The sequence below is a fragment of the Podarcis erhardii genome (genome assembly GCF_964252035.2).
Source record: "Podarcis erhardii genome assembly, chromosome: 4".
In the NCBI taxonomy this organism is placed as follows: Eukaryota; Metazoa; Chordata; class Lepidosauria; order Squamata; family Lacertidae; genus Podarcis; species Podarcis erhardii.
The window spans coordinates 98,748,659-98,763,630 of NC_138508.1; the positions used below are offsets into that span (position 1 = coordinate 98,748,659).

The window sequence follows — 14,972 nt, forward strand, 5'->3', positions numbered from 1 at the left end:
CAGGTTTTTAAAAATCAGGAGATCTGTTCTTGAACCCAGTTACACACACAAACAAATGCTTTTAGGCACTTTTTATTTCCAAAAAAGGGGGGTCATATATATATATATATATATAAAGCATCTCATTCTCTTTCAGTAACGATACAGCTGTTTGCTTGATCATTTGCATAGGATATATCGCCATACAAAAATAAGGACAGGGAGTGGGGCAGAGTAGCAGGCGAAAAGCAGCAAAACAATATGCTTGTGTTTTTCTTTTCCAGGATTAAACATCTGAAGCCTTACAAAAAAAATATGTACATCTTTTCCCATCATCTATTTACAATTAAGAGCAATGCTTTTTTTTTTTTTAGAAAAAAGCTATAAACAACTTTAATTTATCAAGTTTGTGGAAAATTTTCTAAAAAAAAAATCTCTACCATATACCACAAAAATAAATAAAAGACGCAAACAATAGTTTGAACAAAGTTCTGCTTCGAGGCCTTTCTCCCCTCCCCCCCCTTTTTTGGCATGTTGATTAGTTAACTTTAGTTTCTACCCTTTGGTTGACAGCATGACATTGCAGCTCAGCGGCTGTGATGCAGAGAAGCCCCAAAACCCCATGCGAGGGCTTCTGAGCCCACACTGGGGTGTCTTACCTCGTGCCAAAGGCAGCACTGTGCACAACTTCAGAACCCTCTACCCTCAGATCTCAGGCTCCAAGACATGCACAATGGGAAAGAACAAGGAAATAGGCTAAAAACTTATTAAAAACAAACCAGAGTTTCTAAAGCAGCTTGTTAATTAGCTGTTAGGAAGGGGGAAAGGCTCAGAACTCTGCTGCAAAGGAAAGCTTGCCTCGCAAATCACCTCCCCATGTAACTGAATTACTTATCGTGCAATCTGACCGTATCTTACAACTTAATCTCCTCCTCTGTTGCTCGGAGTCCAGCATTAAGGACCTGGTTAGCAATGAAGGATAAGGCTCGGAATAATTTGTGGTTTTCTGGGGAAACCTGGAAGTGTATCAGGGGCTCAATCAGGGTGGAGATCTGTCGTGGTCAACAAGCTTCCTTAGAAGGCAGCTCATCTGATCATTACTAATCTTCCCTTGGGAAACACAAGGAATATTGGCTGTGCTTCAGGGCATTCAGAATTCACTTGAGCAACCAAGAGGCCAGGACAACACTCCATGTAAATTGGCTATGATCCCTAAACCATGCCCCAGGCTCTGCAATGGAAGAGCAGGGCTTCTTCAGCAGAGAAGTCAATGTGGCAAAGATTCCCTGATTGCTGAAGTTCACATCTCTCCTCTTTTACACTTATTTCTACTCTTAAAAGACTTTAACCCAGTCTTCATGAAGGTCTTCAACATTCCTGCCAGAACACAAGTGGCTCAGATTCTGCCAAGCATACTCTCCAACACCCAAGCTGGCCGTGCTACTTCTGCACAACTTAGCAGTGAACCTCAATCTGGTGTCAAGTGGAGAACTGATGGAACTGAACAAGAAAAAGAAATGTTCCAACGGTGTGTCTCCAAGGGAAATAATTTAACACATTCTCCTGTTTTGAGAAAGCACTCCCAAGTACTGCTTCTTTCAAAAGTGTTGCCTAAGATGTCCACCAGGAATATATATTGGTCAAGCAGGACTATGCACTGAATAGGCCAACCTGTTGACAGGTGGGGTTAGGGAAGATGGAAAGCCCATGAGAGAGAGATTTGCCCTTCCTAAAGAGACTAGAGGCCATACCAATAACAGTAAGTTCTGGTGTGCATTATGATTTACTCAGTTTATATCAGGCATAGGCAAACTCGGCCCTCCAGATGTTTTGAGACTACCATTCCCATCATCCCTGACCACTGGGTCCTGTTAGCTAGGGATGGTGGGAGTTGTAGTCCTAAAACATCTGGAGGGCTGAGTTTGCCTATGCCTGCTTTATATCCTGCCCTTTCTCCTGAGCAAGAGGCGGCACAGCAAGAATTCATACAGGATTTGTCTATGTAAATGAGGACCTGAATAGCAATCTCAGCTACAATCTAGTAAAGATTTTAGGTCTCAGATTCCAGGAAGAGACCTCAGCTACAACTACATTCACTTGGGAGTAAGCCCCACAGAATGTAATAGAACCTACTTCCAAGTAACTATACATAAGCACTGTTAAGAGCACACATTACTTTGTCCCACTGAAGCCAATTAGACCTGGAAGTGCTCAGCTTTTGTCAGGATTCAACCCATTATAATGCCTGAGGCAGCGGTCTTCAAAGCTAAAGTGTAAGAAGTAAATAAACAGAGTGGAACTTATTTGCAAGCCAACATGCACAGAATTGTTCCATGGGCAAACTGCTTGTGCACAGTTTACTCTTGTGTATCTAACCGCCTTGTGCTGCTTGCTAGTACTATTTCCATTACTGCCTCTGAAACAGATTAACCTGTGAAATTTTGTGTTGAATTAAAATTAAGTTTGAAAGGGCACCACTTGATTATTAATTTTTAAGTGGAACTAGTCACAGATCATTTTCTGAAACCCATGAGAATGGACAGAACCATTACATTTGAAGACAGAACACTGTTGAAAGTTAACACACCAGACTTTCTTTTTCCTGTTCGGTTCCGACATTCAAAATTCACCCTCTTTTGTGGTTCAACTCGTCTTGCCTTCATTGTCATTCTGATCTAGATAAGATGGTGGAGCCGTTGGTGTGGCGAGATGCTAGGCAGAAAAGGGAATTTCAGCAGTGGGGGCTCGTCGCCCAAAGGGCCACACAACACGGATTTTTTGCTCTAGGCAACAGAATTCCGATTGATAGTTCCTTCTCCTCAATTTAAAATGGGATGAGGTTTGAGTACGAGCAGGAACATGGCCAGCTCCACTCTCATCCTGTCCTCAGCTATGGTATATTGAGCTAGATTCCAGCAGCAGAGAACATTCCCTCTCAGTGTTAGAACTCCAATTTTACAAAACGTGTTTATGCTTTAATAAGAAAGGGGTGCTTGTTTTTTTTGGGGGGGGGGATTACAGCATCGTTTACATTTTGACTAGCAAGCTTTGGGGGAGGAGAAACTGCAGTATCCTTTGCCTTTGCGAAAGCTACAAGTCGTGTCCCAGCCGCTGCCGTCCCCCAGATCCATATTACATAGACAAATACACAGAAAGTTTCAGTACACATTATCACTAGCTGCACCGGGAATGCCACACACAAACAGGTGGTGTGCATTTGATACCAGAACCTGAGCTGGGCCTGAACATATAGATCAAGGAGGCTACAAACCACACCAACATCAGATTCCCACAGACCCCTTTCCATTCTCCAGACAGCTGATCAATACAGCTTGTTTGAAAGGGCTACATGCACACTCAATACAGTTGAATCGGGGGCAAAAAAAAAATCCACACAGAATTAGATTGTACTGGTGTTGAACCAGCTTAGTGTTTTGATATTCTAAACCCACATTCTAAATCCTTCTTTTTAAAGCAATATTAAGTTTAGCTTATAGTAAGAGGTTTAACATTATGTATCAGATCCACCCTTGTTATTTAAGCTCCTGGCAGTTGCTTAACAGTTCATATTTTGCAAATATTTTGTACTTGTAAAACATTTTAGGGGAGGAAGCGTGATCTGTTTTGAATTCTCAGTGCATCACTTCTGTGTGAACAATAACAAAAGCGATTGAATGGCTAGCTCATTATGTGAAACCAAGGCGGCTAACTTTTTTTGAGAGGTATTTTAAAAAGATGGTTCAATTTTTAAATGTGCCATATTAAAACTGTCCAAAGTAAGATGGTTGCTACTTTTCCCAGCTGATTTCTAGAAAATCCTTTTGTAAGAAAACATTATAAGCTGATCTGCATATTTACAAAATCTTTGTCATAGCAAACATGCAACTTACAGAACATTTTGTTCTATGGCTATTTATGAATTTGTATATATATATATATTTCATCTCCACAGAAAAAAAAACTTTTTTATAAAATATAACAAGTAATAAAACATCCAGTAAAATTCTGACAGAAAATAAATGGTGGCTTGTCCTCTTAGATTCACTTAGCTGTAAATTAAATTAGTTTTCCTAAACACTGCTTACCAGAGCAAGAGTGTCTTGGTCAAGGCCCCAAAAACATAGATTCCAGAGCTTTTGAGACATAATACTTACATTTAGGGACACCTCGTCATGTTATATTTTGCAGATGTGAGCTGGGGCATTGCTATGCAACATACTGTAATCAGCTCCATACCAATTAACTGTCATTGCTTTTCTCCAAGGAATCCTGGGGAGCATAGTCCGATCTGTCACAGATTCCCCATCACAAAATACCAGTAGTACCCAAGAGTCCCCAGGAAAAAGGTTATTGGCATTAAATACCTGTGGTGCAGATACATCCATAGACACTTGTTTACATCCACAGACAAGAAGAGCTTGCCAGACTGCATTAGCTGTATTTGTACTTCACAGTAAGCCATAAATCACAGCTTATCCTGAATGAGCAGAGTCGTTGTGTGTGTTTGTTGACCACTCCTCAACTGGCGCATGTGGGAACAACACAAACCTTGCTTACTGTGCCACCTGAAGCTGAGACCATGGGTTTGCAGGAACAAACCACGGTTCTGGGTTTGGAAAACACGCTAAGCCATGGTTTGTGGTTTGTTTCTTCTGCTCACGCAAGCGGAGTAGTGAAGCAGCAGTAGCTGGGAAGCAGACATGGCCACATTGCTTGCTCACGGCTTACTGTGATGTATGAACATAAGTCGCCATGTGGTAAAACAGGTAACAGCAAAACCCTGGCTTCCCGACACGTGTTTAGCCAAAATCTGGGAAATGGCTCCCATGACTGCACAGAAACCACACGCTTGTACAACCTGTTCTGGCAAAATGTTTTTGCCTATGCATATATGAAACCGATTAATCCTATCTGCAAAATATATACCATGGTAGGGAGCCCTGAGATGACATCTGTGAGGGGCTGAAGTCAAATGCGTGAAGAGTAGGTCACGTGGCCGTAACATGGTGAAACCATCAGTATTGTGACACAGTGTCTTCCCTGTTTCCTCATAAATATACAAAATATACACTTCCAGTTTCTTTCACAATTTTTCCTCTTTTAAAAATGGAGAGCAGTTCATATGCAGTCAAAACACTTAAGCTAATTCTAACTGAACGTGTATATATACTTTAACCGAGTCACTAGGAAGTTGCATAGATACCAAGAGCCTCATGGAAAAGTCCAGCCTAGTTCTGATGTCTCTTCATGTGCAGAGCCAAGTGGTCAGACCGAGAAAAGCTGCGACTGCACACGGCACACTGGAAAGGTTTGGCCCCAGTGTGCTTTCTGTAGTGGCGGGTCAACTCGTCGGAGCGCGCAAATCTCCAGTCACATCCTTCCCATGTGCATTTGTATGGCTTCTCTCCTGGAAACAAGAAAAAGGAAAGCACACAAAAAAATTAGTCACCACTCAGTCAAATACCACTAGCCAAATTCCAATCCAACTGACAAGGTAATAAAATGCTCCCTGCATATAGCGAGCTAGCACATCAGTGAGAGAGCTACGGCAACCTGCTTCCTTATGTGTTAGGTTTCCAGGTGCTGGGATATATCTACGTGGCAGAGCAGTCAATAATCTGGCACTCCCACTTGCGGTGAAATGTGGGAAGGTCCACTACTCTGTTTTGCACCATGTGTGGATTGATGCTCAAGGCTCCTTTTGCAGCATGGGAGCTGCTGCAGTGCTCCCACTTCTCACATTGCTCGAGTCATATCAGAAGCCTCCAAGCTTGAAACTGGGACACCCCAAAAGTGTGAGAAAGAGAGGCAGAAAGGACTCCTCCTCCATGTTCAGGGACTTCTGGCATTCTTCAAGTAGCACGGGAAGGAAGCCTCAGCTTCCACACTACCAACCCACCCATAAATTTCTTGAAGTCCTCAAGTGTCTTTTCACAACTAGTCCTGTGCAATTATGAGTACATTTAGTCAGGCAGAGGGCAACACAAGAACCACCCCGCTGGATCAAACCAAAGGTCATAGAATCAGAGTTGGAAGAGACCCTAAGGAACATCTTGTCCAGGAAACGGCCTTGGTCCAGTATACCTGGAGCGTCTCCACCCCCGTTGTTCTGCCTGGAAACTGAGGTCCAGCTCCGAGGGCCTTTTGGTGGTTCCCTCCCTGTGAGAAGCCAAGTTACAGGGAACCAGGCAGAGTGCCTTCTTGATAATGGCACCCGCCCTGTGGAACGTCCTCCCATCAGATGTCAAAGAGAAAAACAACTACCAGACTTTTAGAAGGCATCTGAAGGCAGCCCTGTTTAGGGAAGCTTTTAATGTTTAAGAGGTTATTATATTTTAATATTCTGTTGGAAGCCGCCCAGAGTGGCTGGAGAAACCCAGCCAGATGGGCGGGGTATAAATAATAAAACTAATTACTTAATAATAATAAAAATAATAATAATTAAACTTCTGCTTAAAAACCTATCAAAGAAGGAGAGTCCACAACCTCCAGAGGCAGACTGTTCCACTGTCAAACAGCTCTTACTGAAAGAAAGTTTTTCCAGATGTTTATGTCTATGCCAAGCAGCCAATGAAATGCCTACGACGAGGCTGCAATGCAAGGTATCATGGCAACAGTCTTCCTTTACTGGCTCTCACCATCTCTATCAAGACATACACAAATGTACACATGGAATGCCTCTACAGCCACCAATTTTTAATCATTTCATTGTCTCCTGTGTAAATGAGAGAGCCATGAGTGACAACAGGCTTCAAATCTCATCTTCACTACGGACTCTGTGAAAGCAACATGACACCTGAGAAGCTGGGGTCCAGATGCCTTGAAGCTAACTCTTTCGCAGGGCTGCTTCAAAGGCAAGCAAGATTGTAAAAAAATGTGCTAAAACACTTCTTAGAAATATCTAGATGACAGCCTTACGACCTCAACATCAGGGGACAGGTGTACATTATTCCAGTTATGTATACAGACACCTGAGATGTCCATCATACAGTTTAGCCCAAAATGTACACTAGAATTGCAGGCATCAACCCAGAAGAAAGTTTGTTTACTGAACATTTCAAGGAAGACAGAAGAAAAGGACGGAGGGAGGAGAGAAAGAATGAAAGACATTAAAAGACAAGTGTTACCAAAAGAGAAGTATGCCTTCCAGAAAAGTAGACGTAAACACAAAGTCCACAATCCAGCTAAAATATGTTATGACTAAATCCAATTGAAACCAGTGAAACTAGTTAGTTTCATAAGCCCCATTGAAAGCAATGGGACTTAAGTTAGCTGCAACGTTTAAAAACTTGTTCCACCGGTTCAGTCACAGCAAATTCCAGCTGAATTGTGTGTTTTGCGTTTACATCCACTTTTCTGGCAGGTGTACCTTCTCTCTTGGTATTGTGTAGAAAGAAAGGATGCGATGAAGTGGAACAAGGAGACCAGAATTTGTTTAACTAGGAACCAAGGAAAAGGGCACAAAAACTATGTACTCATTAGTCAAAGGAAGGCCTTTGTCTGTAGGACTTTTCAAAGCTTTTTCTTCCCTCCTGCAATCTAGCGACTTGTCTCAGTATGTGAAAAGCCAGATTCTCAAGCAAACCAGTTCTGGGCCTGATTTGACGCCCAAAACTTTTCCTGCAGCAATAGATTAGAAAGTGGGATTCATCCAGCCAAAGTATACTTTTAACAGGAAGAATCCGCTCCAAAATGTTTCTGATTGATGGCCTACTGTTAGCAACGCAAGTAGCCGGCTATTCTGAGGTGACAAGTACCTGCAATTCCCAGTGACTTCAACTGGCACGTATGATACTTAACACCTCCAAAATTTTGACCACAGATTTATGTAAGTGCCCAATATAGATTTAATTGCACGGCTTTACACAGTCCCTTTGGAACATGTTGTCGCAGATAGCTAAATATATGGCCATTTAATTTAGTACCCTAAGTGGGGTATTTTTAAGCACACCTATAAAATTTGTAACTATTTTTGTTGAAATTATGAGAAGAGTATTCATAGAAAGTTAGGCCAGGGAAAAAGATTTTTCCTCCTAAGTATGAAGGAATCTGTTCCAGGGAAGTTTTATTTATGTGGCTAAACCTTAGTCATTTGAAGATCAGGATCTTTCTATAGCTTCTGTTGTACATTATACAAAAGTGAACAGAGATTGTGAAAGGCTTTTTCTACGATGCAATTATCATCTTAGGGTGTGATCTGACAGCAGTCTACAGTGTTTCTCAAACTTCCGAGTCTCCAGCTGCTGTTGGACTACAATTCCCATCATCCCTAGGCTAGCAGGACCAGTGGTCAGGGATGGGAGTTGTAGTCCAACCACCGCTGGAGACTCGAAGTTTGAGAAACACAGCAAGATCTGCCAAGGTGAGTGGGTTAGGATCCAGCAGATCACTGGCTGTGCGGGAGGTTCCTGACACAGGTGGGCTATGCTGGCATAACTCCCTTATCCTCAACTCAGTGGGAGATATACCAGTTTATTCCACCCATCCTGCCACAGCCAGCACCCAGCTGACCGAGCTGAACAGGGAGGGTCTGAAGTGAACATAAGCCAGAAAAATGGGGTGTTTTATGGATGGGATTGGGAATGGAGAGGAATAGGCTGGATCCTAAGTCTTGGATACGTGACCTGGTAACCCGGCGCAAGTTAAGCTGGCAAAAAGGATGGTGTAACTCCAACATTATTTCCAAGGTTCATTTCCCCTCTGCCAGGCTTGGGCCAGCTCAGACATCAGCGCTCGCTTTACCCCAGCTTCTTGTGTGTAGGACTGATCCCTCAGGTCTGGTTCTCACAACAGCGCAGGGAACAATAAATCTCTGTGAAAGTGCGAGAATCACAAGACTGCCGTTTTCCTCCAGCCAAATAACTGCCTCCACGCTGAAAGCGAGCATGCAAAGGCAACAGGAAGGAGGCCAGGCTAACACTGTGGATTTCCAAGTATGGGGAATGTTTTGGGAGAACTCAGCCGCAAGTAGCCACAGAAAGGACATTCCGCCAAGTTCCCTACTTTTTCAGGGTGGACTCCTTTTTTTGCCCTCACTGGCTATACCCTGCGTTCCTCAAACCAGATACAGGAGCCAGAGGGAGGCAAGGGTGGGAGGTGGTGGCGAAAGAGGTAATGGATATGCGCAAATGCAGTTACATGTACACACGTTAGTCCAACTTTGGTCAGTGGGACTTATTTCCATCTAACAGTGTTCAGGATTGCTGTCTTGGTTGGGGATGAAAAACTACAAGATAAAAACCTCAATTCTTATAGAAAAGGTAGTTTATTTATTTAGGGGTAGGAAACAGCAGGACGTCCATCGGACAAAGAAAAGCTGTCGCCCTGATTTTCTCTGTCCTGGATGACTCAACTAAAATTATTGTTCTTCAATATGGCGGCTGCTCACACTGGTGTCCTTGGACTCTGAAACACTCAATGATTCGTGGGTGTTCCCACCTGTGGAAAAACTGCTCCCACCATTCAGAGGCACAAGAGGAGTTTCTCTCATTCTTGCGGTAGGAACACCAGAGAAGCAGCCGAATCGAGTTCAAACATTTGCACCCTCCACACAAAGGCAACATGTTGCAATGTGAAATGCATTTCTCTATACGACGCGGCACAAAAAAATCTGAGGGCTTGAGCAAGATCGCCAATTAATATTCTGCAAGCAAATTACACCTCAGAGAAGCCACCAGCATTATGCAGCTGCTTCTGGACAAGGTGTCCTCCAGCATTTTCGGTGCTAGAACAGCATTTTCTCCAGCTGCCAGTAAGGGAGACACACTCTGAATAGTTAAAAGCAAACCTTGTCAGGTTTGGGAGTTTCGTATGCCTCTGATTTTGAGTGGGTAAGAAGGACTTTTCTTCAGAAAGGTCCAGCCTCTGTATCTGATTGTGACATTAATAAATTACTACTACTACTACACTGGATAGTCACATGCAGGCCAGAATCTACCCCCACCCCCCCAAAAAACCACACAAAGGCTGAAAGCAAGCAAGACCAGAGCAGTGAACTGTCCATAGGACATCACGGGCGCTTTAATTCTTAGAAAGGAAGAACATGATTTGGGGATTACTGCACTAAAGCCACATAAATTATAAAGGCAGCTAATGTTGGCATGCCGTACCAATAATTAAAACCTCCATTGCAGAATTACTTTTGCACCAAGCGGGGAAAATAGCAAAAGTATGTTTGTGAGCAGAGTCAACTGCAAAATGGCGTCCAACATGCGATGGAGAAGAGGGACTACAACACTGAACTACAAAATTCTAGACCTTTGAAAGGACTGTGGACCTCTGAGTATTGTTTTTAACTAGCCAGGGCTAGTTCTCACTGAGCTGCTCCACTTTAGAAAACAGGGGCAGGTTTGCAGAATTCAATGCTTCTTCATACAAGGAAATTCCCTCTAATGAGGAAACATGTTATGGAGAAGGGTTTTAGCCTTCTGGAAACCTGGTTTGTTATCTAAGTGGATTCTTTTTCCATTTTTAGGTGGAGTTGGGGGGTGGACATTCCGTCCTAGGGCACCCTAGCCCAGACATGGGTTTTTCAGCTCAGTGAAAGGTAGGCCTTAGTTTTTTCTGAATTCCCACTTATATGGTGACCACAGAAACAAGATCCCAGGGTATTGTGATGACTCATAGCAACTGCTTGTTTTTTTTTTTTTTGTGTGTGTGTGTGTGTGTGTGTGTGTGTGTGAATACCTACATACAAGCCTGCTATACATATAATACAAATGGTAATACTGTTTAAAGCTATGTATACAATACATATTGCCAGATAAGAGTCAGGTAAAATATGTATTACTTGACTCATGTAAGTAACAGCATTTTCCTAAAAGGAGGATGGAAAACACTATGAAAGATCAGGTGACTATTTAGGTAGGTGAAATGAAACATCTAAGAACTTTTGAAAAAGAGCAGAAGAACATCACTCACATATCTGCACATACTTCTTGGCCATTTAGCCAAGAGAAAAATTTGACCCAAGTTCCACACACAAAAACTGCTTCAAGTTATTTTAAAACTTATTCCATTTCTTTGCTGTGCTGAGCTATAAGGGGCAGAGGAATCCGAGGTTAACAAGATTTGTTTGCTTAAAAAGCAAAGAGACACTGAACCCTTTATTCACTATTTTTATGGGTTACGCAGTAATGCAAGCCTAATGACTGCACAAAATACAGAAGCTGCAAAGTTTCAGAAAAATAGTTGATTCTTCTCCAGAAAATTTAGAATGAACGTCGAGAGGCTGTGAAACCCAAGAATGCCATCAGTCATCAAATACAACTGTGCTGGAACATGGTCTCTGTATTAAAACAGCTATTTCACTGTAAAAAGGATTAAAAAAGAAAGAAAAAAGTCTCTAAAGTACCAGCAGAACTCCTCCACTTCAGAGCAGCTTCCACAGAATTTGTTAAAATGTCAACACTGCTCAACTAAAACAGCATGGAGGAAACTGGTACCAAGTTCTGGCGAAGCGGCAACACTCCAGCCCTTTCTTCCCAAGCCAGAAATATTATACACATCACTTCTGGGAAAACAGAACTGCTTTCCTTTTAAGTTATGTTTCAAACAGGAGGGTTTTTCCCCCTCTCTTGCTCTCTTCATAACTTTAATTGGATTTTTGCATCATCTCACAGATTTCAAATATTTTGTTAGGCGCGAGTTGATCACCCAGTGTATTTTAAGCCCTTGAAATTGCTCATGTGCAAGTAGATTTATTTACTTTTATTTTTTAAAGAATACAAAAAACACAGTTTGGAAGGCATGTGGAATACATTTATGTTAAACTGTTGGTTGAACACCAACATTTGGTTTGGAATCACTTTAGAACAAGACCGCACCGTACAAGATAAGAAAAGGAAACTCAGAAAAATAATAACCATCTACATTCTCCTTATTGAGGGACTACTGGTGCTACAAATAACACACATCTTTCTTTTGATGTACCCTGATGATGAATGCTGAAGACTGCAGTGTCCCACATCCAGATCTTCCATTTTCACGCAGTATCCAACCCTAAAGACCAAAAATATCTTCTTGGTGCCATAGAACTACCCGTGCTCAGTTTCAGCTACTGAACCATGCTGAGATAGACTAAAAATACGTTACATGCTTTTGCCCTGTAAATGATATCACAATTTCTGCTAGGATGTTGTTTTATCAACAATGGATGTTGTCATGGGTGCTAGAATTCAAAATTAGGAGAAGCAAGTTCTGCAACGGGAAATTCCAGCTTTGGGGTGAAATGTCAGGTGTTTCTGCGTTCTTCTGGTCCCAAGATTGCATTTCTAGGAAATTTCTGTTGTGTGGTTTTGGTCTTTGCATTTTTTGGCACAAACGAAAGATGGGAAATTGGAACACAGATAGTGGAAGTGGGGAAAATATCAGGTACTTCTGGGGTAAAGGAATGCAGAGGCCAGGAAAAGGTTCCAGCTCAGCTTCTCTTCTCCCAACTATGAGGGCTGACTTTTGAAATAAGGTGTGCTTCTAATCTAGATTTAGAGAGTGGCTTTGTGGGGAGCAGGCGGAAGAGGCAGAATTCTGGGAAAGAAAAGAGGGGTGATTGAGGTGCCAGCTTAAAGCGCACAGAAAACACATTTGGGAAGTGTCTGGTCAAGTCTCCTTATTTCAGATCCCAAGATCAACTTTTTAAAAGTAGGGCTGACAATTTCCCCTTCCCTTTTCAGTTAGATTACTGATCTTTAATTATTTACTCTAATCTAAAATCGTTCTAGCTAGGTGTCTGGAAACCCCCCGTTATTCCAAAAGCTAAAGAATGGATGAATAAAGCTTTGGCAATTTCAGGAATGGATTCACAAAATAATGTTGTACATAGGAGGGGGGACAGGAGAGGGCTCCTGTACTATTAATAGTTGCATAGAAGAGGCAATTTCAGGAGGTACCGCTTACACCTTCTGAAGTTCCCTATTTTATACAATAAATTAAAGATACAGGAGCCCTCCCTGTCTTTTTTCTTCTGGTCACCCTCAGGGAAATAATCCAAGCAAATCCAGCTGTAAAACTTGTAGACTGCTGCGGAAAGGGGGGGGGGAATAACCTTGTTCAAAAACGTTTTTAAGACAGGTGGACCAGATTTAAAGTCCCATCTTAATGCAGTACTAGAAACTCCCATGGCAACCTAATCTTTGAGACAGGTTGAACTGGAAGCCCAAAAGTTCTGGGTTCAAATCTAGCCAGAAAGTTACGAGTTCCAATTTCATCTCTGTCATGAGGGAATACCAAACCTCTGCGCCTTTCAGCTTCTATAGCATAGGGATAGTTCTGACTTTGTGTGGGTGACAGATGCATGTGAAGTACTTTAGAGAAGCACTATTTGAATGTTAAGCATTGTTCCCTCTATTTTACACCACACCTGTTACATATCAAGGTAGATTGTGGAGCGTAATCTTTCGAAACACCTGTTGGCACTCGATGGTCTGTCTACCTCTGCTGAACTGGACTCGCATTTTCATTTTGGGTGGGACAGAAGAGCAACAACTCTGGCAGAGATGACCGGCAGAATTCGTGACCAGAGGAGAGAGACAGTGGAAGAGGACTGGAAAAAATTTAAAACTTATCTTAAAAATTGTTGTAAAATTTCGGAATGTTAAGATGTCAAGGGATTTGATATAAAGAATTACAGCTGCAAAAATTTAAGTTTAAGAAAATTTTAAAGAGAATTAAATATAAAAATGGATGAAGGATTGCTAAAAAATTTTAAAACAAGGATGCAGTGAAGGGGAGGTATGGGGAAGTCGTGTTATGTTTGTTTGTTTTTTGTTTATGTTGTAAAATTAATAAAAATTATTTTTTTAAAAAAAAAAAAAAAAAGAAGAAGAGCAACAACTCTGCTTCAGTCTCCAATCAACTGCTGCACCGGGACTCAGCGCTCTTATTCCTAGGGCACGGCAAGTACAGTGTTTTCTTTTTAAATTTTAAAAAAAGGATCGTGCTTTAAAATAGATTCCACAGGGTGGAGTTTTGTTTTCTAGCGGATTGAGAAAGGGAGATTCAAGAATCCTAAAACAAAACATTTCGCTCGCACACACACAAAGCAGAGTTGTACAAACAGGACCAATAAAATAAGTTGCATGGGCAACAGGTAAAAAAAGGGAAGTTTATTCTGTTAATAAAGACCAGCTTGTCTCCCCCCACACACCTCACTGCAGTTGTGAATAAAGTGTGTGTTCTGCTGAGAGGAAGAGGCTTAGAATAACTGAGTCACTTGCGTGACTTCTCTCTATTCTCTTCCTTCATTGCTGTGTTTTTCTAGCTGCCTGTCACTCGTTCTACCTCTCTCTATTCCTCTATTTTGTGTCTTCATACGCATACCACAAAGATGCTGTCCTGTACCCACATACCTGGGCGTGTGGGATACATCTGAGCAGACATTTAGAGGACTACACCACTGACTCATTTGTTTCAGCCACCTCCTGCCCTTATTTTGCCTTCTCGTAGTCAAGTTGTTAGCTTTTCGTTTTCCTTCTAAACTAGACCGTGAGCCCACTGAACGTGGCCTAGTTTTTCCAAGCACTTCTGAAATAACCAACGTTCATTGTGTCTAGCGCAGAGTGTGGGCACGAAATGAGGTTAATCCAAAATAGCATTCTCTATTCATATATCCAACAGGAGGGAAGAGAAGAAATTGCCTGAAAAGCCCCAGTCATGCTTGAGAATGATAGGGATTATTCTAAGGGATTTTCCAACTCGTGTGCCAAAGAATGCCCCCACCACACAGATTATTCTAAGGAATACTAGGATGGAAAACCACTGGCCTGCTAGGTGTTCTTGCATCATCCCTAGCCACTGACCATGATGGCTGTGACCAGAAGAAGTTGTCTCCCAACTTCTTGAAAGCTACAGGTTCCATATTGCCTCTTGGCTTAAAGGCCTCTGACCCAGGACAGCAGAAACCCTCCCTTCTTTCCTTCCCCTCCATCTAGAATTCAGCTGGGAGAGATGTCAAGAAGACATCCTTTCTCCTTTCACAAAGAAGAGCCCCTGACCAG

The 14,972-nt window shown here is 42.1% G+C and overlaps 1 protein-coding gene across 3 annotated transcripts in view; it reads right to left on the minus strand.

Moving 5' to 3' along the window:
- Window positions 1-56: 56 nt before the first annotated feature.
- Window positions 57-14,972, minus strand: part of KLF5 (KLF transcription factor 5) — a 33,413-nt gene continuing 18,497 nt past the window's right edge. For all 3 annotated transcript variants that reach the window (XM_081858217.1, XM_081858218.1, XM_081858219.1), the window contains exon 4: window positions 57-5,386. In XM_081858217.1, the coding sequence (XP_081714343.1) occupies window positions 5,208-5,386 (179 nt within the window). In that variant the 3' untranslated portion in view covers window positions 57-5,207. The remainder of the gene's footprint in view (window positions 5,387-14,972) is intronic.